Source organism: Trachinotus anak, unplaced genomic scaffold (assembly GCF_046630095.1).
Source record: "Trachinotus anak isolate AG129_WGS33_773 ecotype Australia unplaced genomic scaffold, CSIRO_AGI_Tana_v1 ptg000005l, whole genome shotgun sequence".
NCBI lineage: Eukaryota > Metazoa > Chordata > Actinopteri > Carangiformes > Carangidae > Trachinotus > Trachinotus anak.
In genome coordinates, this window is record NW_027273856.1 from 12,487,954 (window position 1) to 12,508,737 (window position 20,784).

Below are 20,784 nucleotides of genomic sequence, written 5' to 3' on the forward strand. Positions count from 1 at the left end.
CCAAATTGAAAACAAACTTTATTTAAAGGCTAAATAAACTGTTTAGCTTGAATACATTGCTTATAAAGATGCATGTCATATACTATTTGTGAAGAGTTTAGGGACACAAAGCACCAAAAGAACAGAGTAAGAAAAAGCAGTGATGAAACGGACACGTGGATCCTGTGCGGTCAGTCAGTACTCATGTTCCTCTAGGTCAGAACACTGGCAGGAAGCAGTGGTGCCAATGAATACGGTAAAATATTCAACTGGATATCTTATATCAAACAGTACACTGGTGAGGCTGGTGTCAGGGAGGGGTCCATTTACCTCTTTACTCATGGTAGAGTCCATTACTGCATTTTACTGTGAGGTGTTCCTGACAGATACAGTGTGTTACAATAGAACGTAATGTGACGATAAAAAAACCACTGACAAAGTATACAGCAATACACACAAGTTAAGAAAGTCCCCATTATTAAAAATGACTGTATTCAATTACATTATATCATACAAGTGTTACTGTGGCCCACCCCTGTATATTCAACATACAGTGACATGCCAAAATACGTTAGTGATGGAACAAGGCTAAAAAGCTCTGGCGGGATGATGGGTCACTGGTACCACCTTAGAAACAGGATTCAATACCAGGACCAGGTTTTATGACAGTACAGCCACTGGAACAATTACAGAGTCCAAGGATTTTCAGTGTCAGGCATTAAATGTTGTATAACATGCTTTCTTATTGTTTATGCTTTAAAAATATCCAGACTGGTTCTCTTCTGCCTAAAACTGACACACATCTTCATTCTTTGATTGCTTTGCTCTGAGGAGCTTCGTGACTTGACAAGGAGCAGTAAGAGGATGCAGGTTACACCCTGAAACGTTGGAGGAAACCTGTCAAAGCTTCACCACACAGAAACTGCTGCAGTGGAAGCAGATACATTTTTGTTATAACCACCGTTGTCTATGGATAAGAGCAGTCAATAGAGGGTAGATTACATCACCTAGAAGAATGTACGACATTTTACAGACAACTATAGAGAAAGATTCAGCATTTCAATCTTCAGGGCCTGTGGCAGCTCCTCAAGTACTTCAGACTGTTCATGTGTGATCTGCAAACACATCACTCCTCTGTAAAAGTTTAGTCTGTTCCTTCCTGTGAAGGTTAGAATGTTAGAACAGACTGCCCACCTACCTGCCCTGCTCTGCTTTTCTATGTGTTTTAAAAAGTGTTTTGGTGACAACAGATTTTACTGCATTTTTTTCATTGGACTTTGTACAGTCACTAAACATATTTTCCTGGCCTCTCTGGGGTTCCTACAAGATGATGTTGTCTCATCATAAAGTTGTCAAGACAAAATTAATAACTATACAAACAGAAGCAAAACAGGTTCTCCCTGAAAGACATTTCACTATCAGTAACCTCTTCCTCCTGATGTCTCTGAGCCTCCAGGACAGCATCCCCTCTCCTCACACAGCTGTCCTGTCGATTCCCAAAAGTATCTTCATAAAATATCTCAGAAAAAAGTCACACATTGTTCAGTATCACTCCCTCCTCTACATATCTTACACCTCTGCTTCTTCAAACATGTATTTTACCCCAAATCATTGCCACATGCCCAGGCTAAACCCCCCAAATCCCACCACCCCAGAACGCCAAGAGGAAGAAGGGAAAACAGACGCTTTCTGTTGGTTTTCCTTTGTCCCTGGGCTTCTCAGAGGATTCTTCGATTCAGTTCTTTGAGAGGGTTTTATCCTCCAAACAACAAACTCTAGATTAACACCCTCTAGAAGGAGCAGTCAGTCTCAGGAGGCTTTGAAGGGGTCTCCTCTGAAGGGGTCTCACGGGAGATCCCAGTATCTCCATTCTCTGGTCCATTGCTCAGTGACATCTTCTCCAGAGCTGCAGGGGGGGACACAGAGTCAGATCTTTAATTAGCACTAAAATGATCCTCACTCAACTCATTCAAGAGTATGTAAACTCTTGAGCTCCACAGGAACTCGTAACTCCAGCTGTCAGAGGACTGTAACGGAGGAAATATTCTAATATTTCCCTTTAAATGTTGTAAAGCAGAAGTTCTGTATAAAGTAAGAAAACTTTGAATGACTGAGTGAATTGACTGACATCATCATTTCATCAAGGACTGACATAAAAAGTTCAAATTATTGAATAAAACAAATACTGTACATTCTACACAATGGGAATAAAACCTTTGTCAGTTCCATGTGGTCAGGCGGAGGAGCTGGGCGTCAGTGACTCTGCAGCGCAGGTGTAAATGTTGGCAGGTGGATTCTGAGTGTCTCTAGAGTACAAAATCTTCTAGCATTCTACCATATGAAACTTAAACCAGGGAGCAACACAGATATTTTTCAACCTGGTCCTCTTCTCATACAGTAACTGTGGCCTTTGACTACAGGTCATTTAAACTTTACACCTGAACCCCCTGTTGTAAAAACGTGTTAAACACAAACTGTGATAATACAAAGAGGGAAACACAGTACAAGCATTCTAAAGCTTACTACATGAGGAGAACATTTGTATTTCAGTAGTTAAGAGCTGTGGAGGACTTTTTATGGATCTTGTTTGGTGTTTGGTGAAGTTTTGAAAACCTACCCTGCAGAGACGCAGAGCTGTTGCTCGGCGGCGCTGTGCTGCTGTCGTCCAGTTCGTCCAGGTAGAGTCGGTATCGATGACCACTGTCATCTTCATACTCCACATTCTCATCATCGCTGTCCACCTCTGGAGCCACGTACACCACTTCAAACTCTATCTGTCCTCGCTGACACACACACACACACACACACACACACACACAGAATGAGCACTTAAAGAAAAACATTGTGTGCATGTGTGTATGTGTGTGTGAGTGTGCGTGTGAGTGTGCGTGTGTGTGCATGAGTGTGAATGAGTGTGTATGAGTGTGTATGAGTGTGCATGAGTGTGCATGAGTGTGCATGAGTGTGAATGAGTGTGAATGAGTGTGTATGAGTGTGTATGAGTGTGTATGAGTGTGCATGAGTGTGTATGAGTGTGCATGAGTGTGTATGAGTGTGTATGAGTGTGTATGAGTGTGCATGAGTGTGTATGAGTGTGCATGAGTGTGCATGAGTGTGCATGAGTGTGCATGAGTGTGCATGTGAGTGCATGTGAGTGCTCGTCTGGGCTACCTGCTGGGACAGGATGGTGACAGCCTCCTTGTGTTTGGCGTCTCGCAGATTGATGCTGTTGACGGCGAGGATGGCGTCTCCTACATGCAGACCACCACATCTGTCTGCTGGCTGATTTGGATGGATCTCTGAAATCAAAATGGGAACGCCGTGCTCCTTCCCACCCTGACGAGAACAGACACACAACACTTGACTCAGCTCCTCTGGACGAGAGCTCCTACTTTGAGACAATTTCATGATGATGTCAGGGATGTTGTAGTCACGTCAGGGAGGCACTGACTCTATCTGTACAATCACTCACACCTAACCTGGCATCCAAATCCTCTGCAGTCACACATCCATGTTTTGTATGTATATGAACTGATGAACGGCACAATCAGAGTTGATTTCAGTTTTATAGCTCATCTCAGCTTCAACATTTCTGCTTATCACAGCAACACAGAGCGTCAGTCTCGACCTCCAATCCCACTACAGATCTGTAACACAACACAGGCTGCCACTATCCACCGACTGTAATTAGCTCCCGTGTGGTTTTTGTGGTTGCCATAGTCACACAGACAGCAAGTCGAAAAAGTTGAGCTGTACAGCTGTAAAAGTTATTTTACATACTCTTAAGAGGCAAATACAACTCAGCTACAATACAATACTAACAGACATTAAAGGTTCTGTTAACTAGATTTGAAACAATTACACAGCAGCAAACAACTATTTTCTCTGTAGAGATGTATTGGAGTCATGGTGTCCTGAGCAGAGAGCGAAGCCACACCCCCCCTGTGTGTTGTAATCTGAGCTTCTCTGGTCTTTCTTTTGGTAGCTGATCTTGTAGTGTGTCCATGTTAGTGCATGTGAGTCCCTCCTTTTAAACCTCCCCACGTTGGCCCTGCCCACAGGTGAGATGTCACAGTGTAGTGCGTAGCGTTCAGGTAACAGTGACCTTCCAGAATTTCTTCCACTGAAGACGAAACCAGGTTTTAACCTAAAAAGGCTCCGACAAAGACAGAGATGAGACCAGAGCACAGGAGGACTGGACTGAGGACTACAGGCTCAGATCCTGGTTGGTTGGTGAACTGTAAAAACATCCAGAAAGTTTTTGCAGTTTTTACCAGCCCCATCAGTGTCATTTGTGCAGCTGGTCCCAGTGGATCAGTCCAAGGCTGAAACTCTTACTCAGTCAGTCCGTGGATCCAGTCCTGGTCTGGTTTTACTGAGATGGAGAACCCTATGAGCTGCTAAAGGCTCCAGCCGGACTCAGAACTGGTTTTCTTCTCCTCCATGTGTCATGCTACATAATGTCTGTTTTCATTAGTGACGGCTACAGTAGCATGATAACGTTAGCTGACTGCTGTTACCAATATTATGAATATGTTCCGTAAATGTTGCTATCGCTAGCTAGCTAACTGTCTGCATTGCTGTGGAGCGTATCACAGCGTGGGCTAATGGTTGTGGTTAGATTGTTTTTTCTTGGCTCTCGTGTTCACAGTAACTTTATGTTTAGTGACACTTTCACTGGGCTTCATAACACCTTACTGAGAACGTGAATGGAGGGGGAGCGTGGGGTATGGCTGGCGAAGCATTTGTTTTGGTCTGATATCTAGTGGCAATGATGATTGTTTACAGAACCTTTAAAAATGAGCCTATTCTCAAATGTCACTGCTCTGTAACTTTAGTTCATGCACTTCAAAATGGAAAGAAATGAACAGTGATGTGACAGCCTCATGAAGCTGAGTGACGTCTCTGAGTTTGCTGCTTAGAGGACCTCATGATGCCAGGTTTAAGCACATCCTGAGAAGGTTGGAAAAGTCAGTTTAGCTGGTGCTGTGTACATGATCCGAATGGAGCAGTTACTACAACAGCATCTGTTCACAAAAGACTTCACAATGCAGCACAACATTACGAGAAGCCAGAGGTTAGTTCATTCCCTGCTGCCTGACTGTCATTTGACTTTAAACACATGCTGCTGACTTTAAACACATGTTCAAAAGGATCTTGGTCTAACTTAATGAGGCTGTCACAGCTGCTCTGAGGAAGAAAAAACAGCAGGGTCCTCTTACTGTGATGGAGATCCCCAGCCCCTCATGATCATCTTTGACTAGCACCACCTTTCTGATGGGGCCCACTCCCTGGGTTTTCTTCAACATGTCTGGGTCCTGAAATGACATGAACACATTCAAAGCAGGCACAGACAAAGGAACCAACAGTCTCAGCGGTTTTCTGTTTTACACTCACGTGCCCCACGGGGGCGGGGAGGGGTTTCTTAGGATCATTGCGACCTCTACATGCTCGGATCACAGTCTTATGGCGGTGAAGGTGGATCTCCGCCTCCAGCTGGTTCCACAGTTTGTCATGTGCTGGTCCTTTCATGTCACGGCCTAGTAACTGGATCTGCTGCACCCTGAGAGACAAGTCACAGTCTCATTTCAGGCAGTCCAGTTTTTTCTCATGCACATCCATGACAACACTTTCCATGGCAACATGACATAGAACAAGACCTTCATCTTGATGTGTTTCCTATGGCTGTACCTACCAACATTTATTACAAGCTGTGCATGTGAGACACCAACTGTACTGTGCGTTACCAGAGACAGTGGTGTGTGTGTGTGTGTGTGTGTGTGTGTGTGTGTGTGCATGTCACAACCTGCAAGATGCAGTCATGACATGTCGCAGTGTGCAGCTGAGATCAAAATAAAGGCCGACTTCAAAGATGGTTGTTATGAGTACTGAGTACTCATGTAATTAAGTAGTAATGAGTAGTGAGTAACTAGTCCTGAGTCAATGACAGAAGAAGGCGGCGGCACAGAAAACAATAACAACAACACGTGGAATGACAGCAGCAGGTACTACAACAGGTGAGGAAAAAACACCTGGGATGTGGAGATCTTTAGCAGCTCAGAGGCAGACATCAGGTCTGGACAGAGTTCAGGCTGAGTGAGACTATCAACATGTCGTCACCATGTTTCTGCTACTGTCTGTGAACTGAGACACTGACCTCTGTTGTAGCTATGCTCCTCACACACCCTTCACAGAGGCTAACGTTAGCTACTTAGTCCCACACTGGCAACAGTCCAGTCTAAACTCCTGAAACAGTTACATGGCATACTGTGACCAGGTATAAGGGTGTGGAGGGATGAAGAGAGAGAGATCATGTCTCAACACATCATGTGTAAATGTGTCATTTCAAACCTACATGTGTGTGAACTGAAGAGAGTTTTTAACACAGATGGACTAAAGTCCCCAATGATACTACTGTGGACCCATTTCTCTATAAGCAAGAACACATTGTGTAGACGGCCCCACCACTTATTATTATATTTGTTAATCCTCAGTTAATATATCATGTACAGCTCTTACCTGCCAGCCAGCTCCTTGTCCAGGTATTTGGCGGCCAGTCTGGCTCCGTACACCTCGGCCTGCAGTACAGCCATGTGCCTGCGGAGGGCCTCGTTCTCCTTCTTATAAAGTTTCACCTCGGCCTCCAGCCTGGCCTCTGCTAGTTTCTCCTTCTTACTGGCCTCAAGCTCCTGCTCCTAGAACAAGTACATCACATGTGAGCTCAACACACAATAACAGCAGTGCACTTCAATCTTACCAACATCCGCATTGCCTAATGTCAGTTCACACACACCACGTTTCCGGTAGCAATGACCATGAAGCCCTGAGAAACAGTTGCAGCTCATCCAGGTGTGTCACTTTTCCAGCTGTGTCAGGGTCAGAGTTTAGCTTTGACAGTGTGGGAAGGTTCAATTCAATCAGTGCAACTAACAGTAAACACAACAATGACATTTTATTGCCATAATGTTGATTACTGTGTTTGCAGCAGCATTAGTCCAATACCACCCCTCCTCCCCTCCAGCTCTGTTTGGTCTCCTCCAAAGAAAAGTTTCTGACTCTTCAGCTGCTAAAAGCTTCACTGTCTTCACCAGCTGGTCAAAGATTCACTCTGTTGGCTGTTTGGTAAGGGTGGCACGGTGATGCAGTGGTTAGCACTGTCGCCTCACAGCAAGAACCCAGGTCCTAGGGCCCTTCTGTGTGGAGTTTTCATGTGTCATGTGCGTAGGTTCTCAGGTACTCCAACTTCCTCCCACAGTACGCAGACGTACACGTTTGGTCTACAACTGCCTGTAGGTGTGAATGCGAGTGTGAATTGTTGTTTGTCAGCCCTGTGATAGACTGGCGTCCTGTCCAGGGTGTACCACCCAATGTCAGCTGAGATTGGCTCCAGCCCCCCGCCCACTGCAACCCTGTACCCTAGCTAATGCATGGCTGTGTGGTGCTGGGCAGGTGGTGGACAGTTTCACTGCTGTACCTGGACATGATGCAGGTTTCAGTGATGAGAATGAACCTCAACAGTAAAACAATGAGTCAGCTGACTGTGCCATGCCCAGTGTGTGAATCCAGCCTGAGCAGAAAATGAGTGGGTGTCAGATTATTTCCTGGAACTACAGACAGCAAAGTCACCAGTTATTGAGTGGAGTTGGATCATTATTAATTTATTTCATTTCTATTTTAGGAAGAAACATCCCAGTTTCTCCAGCAGCAGGAAGTTTGTCACACTCATCTGCGACAAGAGAGTGACAGTTAAAATGTGAATTTAAGTGGATTACAGGGGGCAGTCATATACAGTTACAGAAATATTCTGTAACTTTAATGATGGGTTTGAATTAAAAACTTAGATTATCTGTTATCCAACAGACTGAAGCAGTTCCTCAGGGTCCAGCAGAGGACGCCCTTCAAAGACATTATCAACTTGACCTCATATTCTCATGCAGATCAGATAATCACACCACGACAAAGAAGGAAACACCACAGTCCAGGCAGAAAGACCTGATGAATGTACATGTGTTTTCCTGGTTTACTCTCAGTAATGGTAATTTTAATTCTGTGCGGTCAATCCTGTGTCAGAGGAAAATAAAACCACGTTTGACGTGTCTTTGTGTGAATGGTCTCATTAACCCGGTGTGTCCCTGTGTGCTCTGAGAAACACATACACCAGTTGAGTCAAGTGTAGCTACACAATCTACAATACATCCAAACTAACTACTGTGTAAATCAGATTTTCTGCAGAAACACACCCACACACAAACTTACCATCTCGTCCACTGTTGGTGCAGACTTTAGGGGAGAGGAGGCAGAGGAAGAGGAGGAGGAAGAGCAGAGACAAGTCAGAGATTAGAGAGATTCAGGCATCAGAGACTGTGGTTAGAGTTAACCAGTCGGTACAAGTGGCAGACACTTTGAAGCCATGTGCACATCAGAACTGGAGGAATTAAAAACACTGGAAGCAGTGGGAGAGCAGAGCCACAGCAGCCACGTCATACACACAGCTCCTTGTCCTTATGACATACATGTGAAACTTTAATGACTGTGTGTTGGGCTAGGAATGCTTAAACACTAGTGCACAGCAGCTACTGGTGCTGACCACATCCCAGAGGACTGAAGCTGCTGCTGGTCTTCTTTCATTTCCCAGCTGCAGACAGAGGGCAGGTTTGACACCAGCAGGAGGTCGTTATATTATTATTATTCAATTATTTACATAAGTTTTAATAATCTTCCACAGGCAGCACCCCAGTGATGTATAAATGCATTAGCACTAACTGCATGACAGGCTTGTGCAGGAAAAGTGACACTGACACAAATATACTGAACAGTTACATGTGCTCACATTCAGCACAGAGATGTGAGTTCATTCAGTTATTACAGTCACTGTGTTGGAGAGGGAAAATGCAGAAGAAGAGAGCACTGAGGTTAGAGGCTCTGCAGTGTTACCTATAAAAATATAAAAATATGGATTTGTTAAAGTGCAGAAGCTGGGAAACGTTGGTTCATGTCCTACACTAGCAGCTGCTCCTTATATACATGGGTTAGTTTTCACTTTTGTTCATTACCTCAACAGCAAACTGTGGGAGGTCTGTTCACTTAGTCAACAGTCAATATATCAAATACACCTGCTCGACTGACAGAGAGCTGCTGCCCAAAACATCAGCTGCAACAAATATGACCCAATGAGTCCTGGTTCCAGACTGTTCTCCTGGGAACACTCAGAGCTTCAGAACTGGATCAAATATAATGTGCTTCTACTCTGTTTTAAGAGGCTCACTGTGAGTTTCCTCTGTGGTGTCTTGGTGGTGACTGTCGACCAGAGGTTATAACACGTCCTCTGAGCAGCTACGTCTTCAGGACAGACTGGAGGCTACAGTGGGGCTAGCCGGTTAGCCAGCCATGTGTGTTATCTCCACCTCTGGAGACACCTCTTCATGCCATTAACTTTGTATTTTTTTTCTCTCCCATAGTTTGTGCTTCTCCTCTCTCTCCCTCTCTCTGTCCTCATTCTGCAGGTCTCTCTGCCTCTGGAGCAGCAGGATCCAGATCCACCACTACTCATCTTTACTATTAACCACTGTTATCTGTCGTTATTATTGATAACACCATTACCTATACAGCTGTTCCTGGTCTCTCTCTCTCTCTTCTCTCCCCTCTCCTCCCCCTCTTTTTATCTCCTCCTAAACCCAACCGGTCGAGGCAGACGGCCACCCACCCTGAGCCCGGTTCTGTTGGAGGTTTCTTACTGTTAAAAGGGAGTTTTTCCTCCCCCCTGTCACCAAGTGCTGCTCTTTCTCTGTAACAAAGTAAGGTCTTGACCTGACCCTGTAAAGTTCCTTGAGATAATGTATATTATGATTTGGCGCTATACAAATAAAATTGAATTGAATTGAAATTGAATAGATGTTGGTAAGTAGAAATTGAAGCTTGATGCTGAACTCTCATTTTTTCCTAGAACAGTGGTTCCCAACCTGTGGGCCGGGGCCCTGTGGTGGGCAGCGAAGGTGGCCGACAAATCACTTGCAACAAAGAACAATTTGTTGTTGCTGCCAAACCACATCGGATATTTGTTTGCGACCTCGGTCTGAGTGCTCGCCAAGCGATCACAAAAAAAAAAAAAAAGAAACTAGAGAACCAAAATGGATAACTGTTTACCTGGTTAGGCCTCCATATTGCTGAGAAGTGGCTATGAGCTGGACAGGGTTGGAACCACTGTTCTAGACTGGTTAATGCTAATGTTAGCTATGTAGCAATAGCAAAACTTACAAATGGCTCCTTTAACTCAGTTTTCTCTGGAGTGACCAGGTTAAGAACTGCAGCACCCTCGGGTCAACTGCAGCTGTGGACCTGTCTTTATGTCCTCTGTCTCTCTGTATGTCTATTGTCTCTCACAAATAAAGGTAAAAAACTGCACAGCCTGAACTGACCCAGGGCTGTGAACAGCATCCCCTCCTCCCACCTACCAGTCTGCCTTTGATAGTGTCGGAGTCTTCAGCCTGTCCCTGCTTGGCGTGAAGCTGCAGCTGGAGAGCATGAAGCTGCAGGAGTTGGTCATGGACCTCCCTCTCCACCACTGCCCGCTCAGCCTTAGCCTCGTTCAGCTCAGAGCGCAGGTCCACCAGCTGAGCCTGGAGCGAGGGGGGTGGGGGGTGAAAGGAGGGAAAGAAGTGTAGAAGGAGAGGGGTGATGGGGAGGGGGGAGGGAGAGGTAGATATGTCAGTCAGAGTCAGTCTCTGGCTTCAGTCCCAGCAGCACTTTCTTATAGGGGCAGACCACCTGTCTTCAGGTGCTAAGTGGTCTGTTTACATCCTGATGTCTCCTTCGGCTCTGAAATTTCCTTCCTCATGCAAAGCATTTAAACCCTGCATTGTCCACGAGCTTGTAGTCTTCCCACACACACACACACCACAGGCATTATTAGTTCAATAATAGTTCAACAGAACTGTTTGAGGGAAATAATGCAGCTCCTACAGCAATAGCATCTATAGCTCATCTTTGGAGGCGACCATTACAAACATACAAAACAATGTTACAAACATTTGTATCATAATGTGTCTGAGCACACACTGTGTTTTCTAACAAAGAGCTGCAGAGTGTATTTCATCACTTCCACATTCAGCGTTTGACAGGTCTCAAAACACACCAGCAGGGTGTGATGCACTGCTCATGAGGTGAGGTTACTGATCCACAGATGAGGTGACACGTTGTGTTTTCCCACAGACATGGTAGCTGGCAGTTTTAAATTTTCTAACTGCAAAGAAGTTTAGAAAGATACAGAGGGAATGATTTAATGCAAGGTTAAAATCATGGATCTAAAATAAAGCAGCCCAGGACGAATGTGAGGGGCAGTCATGTGTCAGTCACACACATTAGACAGGATTATAATGTAGGCTGCAGTAGATAATGTCACACTGTCAACTGCAGAGGACGATGCTGGACAGTGACCTGCAGGAAGACTGTGGGGCAGCTCTTCATCACAATTTATTGTCAAAATATGTTAATAAATGATGATGAAGATGATGACGAAGATGATGCGGTGAACAGAATATTAGTTTTTTTTTTAAAGTTCATTTCTGTATCATATTTAACCTCGGTGAAGTCACTGCACAGTGGAGATGTGTCTCCCTGTTGTTTGTCAGTAGGATGCACATGAGCATGCACACGGGTGGCGTCACACTATTCCTCTGACCCACAGGGAGCAGTAATGCACTGAGATGAGTATCAATGAGCAAGAGGTAAAAACAGAAGAAGAGTGCTAGCGAGTAGCCTCTCGTCCCCGCCCCTTCCTGTCTGTGCCATTGAACCCTGAACCATCAGGTTTGTCCACAGAATGTAAACTGTGAACAAACCTGATGAAACCTGAAGATGAGGCCAGGAGAGAGAACCTGCTGTACTGTACCACAGCAGCCACTCGGAGGATTCTTGGCCTCCAGGAGACAAAAGTACATTTACTGAGACAGTAGCTATCCCTGAGACGTATTTCACACCACAGAGTTGTGGTTCTGGAAAGACACAAGTTTAGACAGGACTCAGAGAACTCATTGGAGGTCAACACGCTGAGAGATCAAGTTGTGGAAAAGTGTGCAAAGAAAAAACTGCAGGACAAATGAAGTGACTCTTGTCTACGTGGTAGAAGGGGAGGAACAGCCTACATATTTTTCAAAACTGTGAAAACAGCAACACAGGAAGGAGGACATGTTCATGGCACCAATGACGTGCTAATTTCCATGTCACACGACACAGGAAAGTAAAACATTTATTTTCAAGTGAAGGGAATGGGAAAGTCTAACATAGCAGACTCACTGTCACGAGGTCTCAGACTCTGAAGAAAGTGGACCACATGAGGACGAGGCAACACGATCTACAAGCTCTGACACTGGAGGACGTTAAACATGATGACGGAAACAGGAAAACAACAGAACCAGGTTCCACAAGAACTACATATAACAGATGCTTGTGGACATTTGATGGATTGATACTAAAGGGACAGGACTGTTACCAAACCAGAGAGACCCACCAGTATCTGAGAGGCAAATTCTAAAATGCTGAAAACTGATCAGAAACTGTTCCACCTGTGTGTTCAACAAGACGCTGCAGGAAAATCAATCTCTTCAGCCATTCAAACAGACCCTGGACCCGGACCCAGACACCAGACCCTGCACTACCTCATAGGTCCTATACACAACAACTGCATATTGACTCTAAGTGACTGTCATATGTCACACCTAGAGGCACCTGTCACAAATGACATATCTTCAGCTGCAGTCATTAGGAGCTGGTAAGCACATCCTCCGGAGGCGGGGTCACTGATATCTGGACCACGCTCCACTAAACTGGAAATGCTTGAGTAGGATTTCATTTGACAAAGCGTTTCTGAGATGACACAGCTTCTCTAGCCTTTAAAACTCTGTTTTAGCAACGCAGGAAACTCACAGACCAACTGCATGTGCTGTCAATCATATCAGCCCATCACTGCGAGACAGTGAGTGAAATACACAGAGGAGAGACCACAGACAACAGTCAGAGGAAAAAGTGGATATAAGAAGGAAAGAAAGAGGTGTTCAAGTGTTATTATAAGACTGGTTGAGCCTGTTCAGATGTGATATGGAGTTAAATAAAAAGGGGGGGGGGGGGGGGGGAACTCAAGCTGCACTTTTTATTTCAGTTTTCTGAAATTAAGCTCTTTATCTTTAGATGCACATTTTCCCTGCACATAATCCCTGCAGTTCACTCCAAACCCCCAAACAACATCCCAGACCTTTACCTGAGGACATTTCTGTCAAACTGGACCACTTTGAATTGTAATTGCATATACACCTATATACATCACAGACAATGACAGGGAATTTGAAGGACAGTCCCACAACACACAGAATCAAGCATCAGCTTATTAAAGAATAAAACGGCCTCAGAGATCCTGAAAGTAAGACTTCAGAGCAGCCGAAAGTGAAGGAGAGAAATGGAGAGAGCAAGATCCTCAACACCCCACAGAGCATGAGAAGAAACAGCAGCCAAACTGATTGGACGAGACATCCATACCAAGTTACCACACCTTGCTGAGGGACATGAAAAGACCAGAGGCATCCAGAAACACCCCACACAGGACACAGACAACATGAAAGAACTGTATAGCCGCAAAGTTGGTTGACATTGTCAATGATAAACTGGACTCTGAGTTCAGAGACACACCAGGATTACAAGGTGCGTTAGACATTGCCACACTCCTGTGGTGATGGACCTGGAGGCTGGAGAGAGTCCACAGGAAGCTGCATCCATTCCAGACCATCAGAGAGTCACCAGAAGAAGAGGCAGTCATCAAGAAAACAGCCAGACACAATGAAGATCAACAGGCTGAACCGGTTCACGGTAAGAAATACTGACTCAGTAAAGACTGATGCGACTGTAAAAACCAAAAGAAGACTTTTCCTTTGTCGTAATGTTCAAATGTTTCTAACTTAGAAAAACAGTAGTGACAGTTTTAATTCTAACAGGGGGGAATGTAGCCGATCATCTCGCGATAACTGAAGTACGTGAGAAAATGTGGGGGCGAGAGTGGAGAGTATGGAATAAGATGAGTAATAAAGGTAGGTGAAATAAAGGTCGCGTCGTTATTGGACGACACTGCAGTCGTCAGTACTGTCAGTGGTGTCACGGACAGTGGTGTGTGACAGAACCAGGCTGGATGTGTGTGTGTGTCGCTGGGACAGGAGCGGTAACGTTACAACGTCATCATCAGTCACTTCTCCATCTCAGCAGGGAAGTGAGCATGTCTCTGTGACGGTGACTAACGTTTACCGTTAACCGTTAACCGAGCGTCCTGCGGGAGTAACTAACCTCTAGCTTATGGTTGAGCTGGAAAACCGTCTGGGTTTTGTGACACAGCTGAGCGAAACAGGAGCTTAGGCTCGTCATCTTCTGCCGACCCTCGTACGTAATGTCGACTTGATCCGGGTCTATCTCTCCAAGCAGTAGATCCACGTCCACGAAGGCCTTATCAAACTCTTTCTCCAGCACTTCTAGCCAGCGAAACATGGACATGCCGGGGCCGAGGCCCGAGCTGTGGCCCGCCGGGGAGCATCCAGCCGAAGCGGACATGGCTAAAACACAACAGAGCCCTGACGTTAGCGTTAGCTCACAAGCTAACTTTAAAGGTGACTAATGTTAATGGATCCCCTCTCTGCTGACCGCTGCTGGAATAACAGAAGAAATGACAATGAAACCCGAAGACTACACTTCCTGTCGGTTGGCGGAGAGAAGTCTGATAGACTGCGTTTCTGATTCCAGTGGAAAACACAGTCCAGGACCAGGAAGTCCCTCATCAGACCGACTGTGTGAGAGGCAGCAGCTAGTCTGCCTCTCTGCAGGGAGAAGCAGTGGATAGCAGAGCCCGCTCTTCTTCTCTTAGATGATTAGAGGTTTGGACACTGTCTTACTGCCCTCCACAGGACGAACAACGACGCGACATGAATCACAGTTGATAAAAACATTGTGCTCCTATCTTTCAATTTTAATTCAATTCAATTTTATTTGTATAGCGCCAAATCATAATATACATTATCTCGAGGCTCTTTACATGGTAAGGTCAAGACCTTACTTTGTTACAGAATAAACCCAACAGTTCCCACAACGAGCAAGCGCTTGGTGACAGGGGGGAGGAAAAACTCCCTTTAACAGGAAGAAACCTCCAACAGAACCGGGCTCAGGGGGGGTAATGATGAGTAGTGGTGGATCTGGATCCTGCTGCTCCAGAGGGAGTTATACCTGTAAGGGAGGAGGATACAGTTCCCACAACGAGCAAGCGCTTGGTGACAGGGGGGAGGAAAAACTCCCTTTAACAGGAAGAAACCTCCAACAGAACCGGGCTCAGGGGGGGTAATGATGAGTAGTGGTGGATCTGGATCCTGCTGCTCCAGAGGGAGTTATACCTGTAAGGGAGGAGGATACCTATCTGTCTTACATTTACTACACTTTAGAAAATATGCTGGACTGTCTCAGGACAACACATTCACATCCCTACAGCTAGCAAATATTTATTTAACCCATAATGCCCCAGCCTCCCCAACCCTATTTAACTACATGCCTTTGGTTTCCATTATAATAAATTACTTTTTGACCACAGGGTGAAGACAGTAGAAGACTGTCCACTTTTTGCCTCACATTGTAATCACCACTCCCTCTCTCTGCCCTCTCTCATTTCAGCTTCCCAAAGGATACATTACCATCTACTCCACTTCATTATTGCTGATTTTGCAATACAAGCTGTCACTTCATTAGCCTCATCTCCAGCATGTTCAGGGACTCTGGATAGCCTCACTTCACAGCCCAGATTTCAAACTCTAAACAAACTGATTCAGATCTCATTAAGGTCAGATTGAAGTCTGACAGAAGCGCCAGCTCAACATCTGGGAAAAATGACCAACACACTCCATCTGCTATTGACAGCCTTCTTTTTCTAGTCTCAAGTTTTCAATCCACTGATTGATTTTATCCAAAAAGTTCTTACCAGATGTCCCTTTAAATAGGCACTGAGTTCTAACTGCTCTACAGCAGAATCTCTATGTATTTGGTTGCGCTGTATCTTTCAAGTACTGTCTGAACAGCAGAGCCATAAACAAAACATCCATAATCAAATACCAGCTTTATTGTTGCTTAATAAGTACAAACACTAACATCATAATTACATGCTAACAGAAAGTGGAGACCAACACACTTAATACAAATCGGACTGATGGAGTGCCCAGCATCTTCTCCTCCACCTCCTCCCTTCACCTTTTCTTTGACTCGCTATTAGTAGTTAGTGGTGATGTGACATCACTGCCACCTAGTGCACATTTTGTTGAATTAAGCAACATGGACTAAAACATTCTGTAAACATCAAATTTTTTCAAAACTACAACCAGCCAGTCAGCAATGGATAATTATTGATATTTATTCATATTTTATTGATCTTTTTTTTGCACAATGCACGTTGATTAATAATAGAGCTTAACTCATAGAGATGAATTTGTATTTTCATTATCATTATATATTATGAGTTGTTACTGACTTTATGTTTTATGGTGTTTTTCCTGTCTTCAGTGGCACCATTGAAATATTGTGATGGGAGTCGATGCTGGTCCCTAGAGAAAAACAGACAGTCTGATCACATGTGATCAACTGTTCTGTGGTGGTTCTCCCAGGTCTGATTAACACTTCAACATACAGCACCTACACTCTGAATTACAAACCTTCACTTTCAGCTACATTATTTAGTTTAATTCTTTTTTTTATCTATATAAAAGCATCCTGGAGCAGTCAGACTCTCCTGGTTGTTAGCAGAACTGTAACTGTGTTACACTCTATGAAGGAAAGACTTCATTAAAGATGTAATTTTCCTGAGTCACCATGAAAGTTTTTTTTCAGTTTAACTGATTAGTGAAAGTAAATTTCTAACACAACAACAAAATCGACACAGTAACACCAAGTAAAACAAAATTCTCAGTGTTTGTAAAAGCAGAAGAGTCAAGAGCAGCTGCCTGTGTGCTCTCCCGTCAGCCGCCTGCCCTCCTTCTGTCTGGCCTCAGTGAACTCCTGCTTTACCCTCTGCCGTAGCTCTGGACACAGCAGCATATCCAGCGCCGTCATGGCCAGAGCCTTTGCTGTCCTGATGGTGAAGAACTGGGCTCTGTCATCACCTGCAACCATGACACCAACACAAACACACTGTCAGCCAGGGAAATCAGAGTAAGTCAGACACTGATGTCTTTCAACTATCACAAGGCAAATTACTGTGTGTGTGTGTGTGTGTACAGGGTACACACCAGCAGCAACAGTATATTCCTCTGTGTGGTTGAGAGCATTAGAACCAATGTAGAAGTATGGGTGGATGCCAGGCACTACAAACGTCACGTTGCCAAAGTCTGTGGAGCCTGAAGGGCAGAAAAGTGAGAAGGTTCATGTTCAGAAGTCACTGATCATCATCCCTGTGTTTAAAGTCATGGCAAATATCCTCATTTGCTTCCCTTAAAGTTTACAAGTTGAAAAAACCCACAACTAATACTCAGTGATTGAAGAATGTTAAGGTGGTACTTAAACTAACCCCAGACTTTGAAACTCACTATAATGTTGACATTGTCTGCTCCTGTGTGTGTGACTTTGCCCTCTCCTACATATTTCAGTCAGCTCTTCATTTCCTCCTGCTCTCAGCATTGATACTGTGTGAGGTGCAGTGTAGAGACACAGAGGACGCCCACGTACCAGATTCATTACTGAGGACGTCTTTATCTGTGGTGAAGTCCATCCCCAGAGCCTGTCCATTTCTCTTGTACAGCCCCTCCAGCGTTGCATTGCGTAGCATGTTGTCATATTTATTTCTTGCAAATTCTACTTCAACCTGAAAAGCACATAGTTTAAGTTAAAGCTGCAGGCTTGTTAGAGGGACTGGGCTATAAAACCTTTAAATAAAATCAGGTATTGTTTATTTCTACGGTCTTGCCACAGCAGCTCTGCTGTACTAGAATATCAAATTCTGAAAAGCTGAAGCTAATTTTCCTTAATTACCAAAGAAATACAAATGATCATCCTTTAAATCCCCTGTGGGACAGACCTTATCAGGTCACTTTATCACACATCCAGGTCAGCTGTGGTTCAGCTCAACCTGTGCCAACGAGCTTCTTCATGTCAAAACACATGTTTCGACAGCGATGATGTTTAATCTTATAAACCCCTGCAAATTGGAGATTAGCTGAGCCTGTTCTAAATTACAGGTAAAATACTCAGTGATACAGCAAAGCACCTGTCTGTATAGGATTAAAACATTTCTACTGGTAGTATCAAAGCCGCTGGGTGGGGGCTGTGATGCAACTCATCCACTGATCAGAAGGTCCTCAACGCATGTGGAAGTGTCCTTGGCCAGAATGCTGAACCCAAAATTTCCTCTGATGGCCGTTCCTTCAGTTTGTGAGTGTGTGTTTGGTAGAAATGCTGTATCAATGTGTGTGAATGGGTGAATGTGGCTTGTAGTGTAAAGTGCTTGAAGTGCTCAATAAGACTAGTAAAGCTCCATATTCCGTTTACTGCGGCATCACATCCATGTGAACATCACATCCTCGATCTGTCTTACCTCACAGCCAGTTGCCATGGCAGCTGATCGAAAACACCTCTCAGCTTTAGCCTTCAGGACAGGAAGCTCCGAGCGTGAGGGGGTCCTCAGGTAGAACTCCAGCTCAGTGAAGGCAGGGATGATGTTGGGCTTCACTCCACCATGCTTTATGATACCTGCACAACACAACATGATTGAATCCCAGCTGTCTAAGCTCCTGAGAGCAGCGCACGTGCACAGAGGAACATCAGCTGTTCACCATGAACTCTCCAGTCGGGCTTCATCTGCTGTCTGAGCACCGACAGGTTGTTGTAGCACAGCACCGCTGCATCCAGTGCATTGACTCCCTCCCAGGGGTAGGCTGATGCATGAGACGCCTTACCATGGTACTTCACAGTTACACTGGAAAACATGAGACCACACCTCAGTCTCTCTGCTTCTCTGGTTTACTTACAAACACCACAGAGGAAAACAGATACATGAGAGGAAGCTGCATTAGTTTAGATTCACTTCTGCTGCTGGTCCAGTGTTCTGCAGGGAGCAGCACTCATGCAACATCACAAGTTAAATATAGTTCATAACCCAACAATAAATGTTGTACTTTGGGAAAGAGATTGTTGTATTCAGGACCTTTTCCATTCTGTTCTGGGCCTGAGTCATGACACAGGTAAAGCTACATAAAGAACAAAGTGCTGTAGCAAATTATCAGGCCTGGAATGAAGAACATGTGCAAGTACATGTAAACACGTTCACATTCACACATATTCATACAGGAAATGTGTGCTGTAGTAAAGCTTACTCATGCTCAGCCACACAGGGCAGGTATGTGGCATCCTCCTTTGATGGATGAGCCATAAACACCACGTCCAGACCATCAAACGCTCCCTCCCTTATCATGTCAATTTTACCTCCACCATCCTCCTCAGCTGGAGTCCCCAGCACTGTCACCTGTGGAGGTAAGTCCAGTGTCTACGTTAGTGTTATTGATCACACCTGAACAACCTGCAAGTAACATTTCTCATGAGCTGTTTAAAATGAGCTAAATGAGAGAAAGAGACAGAACCTCAGCATGGATCAAACCAATGTCTGCTGATCTCAGACTCTGAAGTCAAATATAAAAACTGGAAACTACGTGTGGTCCTCTGTGACTATGATAATTATTTTCTAAACTGTTTATCTTATCTTTAAACAGCACCAGATTAAAGCTGACATTCAGCACTATCAGCACTATCACTGAGCACAGTGCAGCTCAAATAAAAAACTGGACACATGATGCTTTGGGTTTTGACTCATTTCCCAGTGGCCTCCTAGACTCTGCCCTGTATTCTTTATTACTTCTTAAGAGGAGACTCACTACTTCAGGTGGTTGTTGTTAAATTACTATCTGCCCAAACAAACCAAACTACAAGACTTGATAGAAAGAAAAAAAAAACAGTCTTAAACTTGGATGAACACGTGTGAACATATGAACACAACATGTTGTGTAGTTGTCCTACCTGCACGGGGATGAGGACGTTCTGTGCGCTTTCCAGCACAGCTTTGAGCCCCAGAGCCGCAGCAGCTCCAGCCTCAGCTATCAGGTTGTGTCCACACGCATGTCCAATATCAGGCAGGGCGTCGTACTCACACAGGAAACCCACGTTGACCACGTCTCCCTGCTCGCTGCCTTCAGCTCGCCAAGTGGCTCGAAATGCAGTTTCCAGTGTGAAGTGGCTGTCGACCTTCCAACCTTGCTCCTGACTGAAAAACTCCACCAATCTGTCATGAGCCTTCCTCTCCTCATAAGCCAACTCCGGATGGCTCCATATGTCCTGACTGAGGCTGTGCAGCTTCGCTCTGGCCTCATCTACACAGCAGCCAACTCTCTGTTTCAGCTCCACCAGCAGCTCTGCTCCGTCAGACATCTTGTTCCATTCAAAAAACTTTATTTACACTTACAGTGATGAGTAGCTGGCACCACTCGTGTGAGGATGGTCCTTAACCTTTGTACTCACAGTAGCTGTAGGTCTCCCTTTACAGCCAGAGTCATGCAGACTCACTATCACATTACAGTGAACTGCCCCCAGCACAAGGCCTAAATTTGTAATAGTCTATTTTCAAATTAGCAAACACACAACATTGCATACATACAATATGTGTGTGTGTGTGTGTGTGTGTGTGTGAGTGTGTGTGAGAGAGAGGGAAAAAAAAATTATATATATATATATATATACATATATATATATATATATTGCCCC

At 44.7% G+C, this 20,784-nt stretch overlaps 2 protein-coding genes across 3 annotated transcripts; both read right to left on the reverse strand.

Moving 5' to 3' along the window:
- Nucleotides 1–14,871, reverse strand: gopc (golgi-associated PDZ and coiled-coil motif containing). Of its 2 annotated transcripts, XM_071478381.1 has the most exons (9): nucleotides 14,302–14,871; nucleotides 10,431–10,595; nucleotides 8,236–8,259; nucleotides 6,499–6,674; nucleotides 5,377–5,542; nucleotides 5,202–5,297; nucleotides 3,151–3,315; nucleotides 2,597–2,762; nucleotides 1–1,885 (listed from the first exon to the last, which is right to left on the reverse strand). In XM_071478381.1, the coding sequence occupies exons 1-9, from the start codon at nucleotides 14,560–14,562 to the stop codon at nucleotides 1,770–1,772; spliced, it is 1,335 nt and encodes a 444-aa protein (XP_071334482.1). In that variant the 5' UTR covers nucleotides 14,563–14,871; the 3' UTR covers nucleotides 1–1,769. The 2 variants fall into 2 exon arrangements, with proteins under 2 accessions (XP_071334482.1, XP_071334483.1); XM_071478382.1 differs by lacking the exon at nucleotides 8,236–8,259 and having other exon boundaries at nucleotides 14,302–14,837.
- Nucleotides 14,872–16,088: 1,217 nt separating this feature from the next.
- LOC139621649 (peptidase M20 domain-containing protein 2-like) lies at nucleotides 16,089–20,588 on the reverse strand. Its single transcript, XM_071478383.1, has 7 exons — nucleotides 20,044–20,588; nucleotides 19,347–19,495; nucleotides 18,807–18,949; nucleotides 18,569–18,723; nucleotides 17,704–17,839; nucleotides 17,268–17,375; nucleotides 16,089–17,141 (listed from the first exon to the last, which is right to left on the reverse strand). The coding sequence occupies exons 1-7, from the start codon at nucleotides 20,449–20,451 to the stop codon at nucleotides 16,969–16,971; spliced, it is 1,272 nt and encodes a 423-aa protein (XP_071334484.1). The 5' UTR covers nucleotides 20,452–20,588; the 3' UTR covers nucleotides 16,089–16,968.
- Between the last annotated feature and the right edge of the window lie 196 nt (nucleotides 20,589–20,784).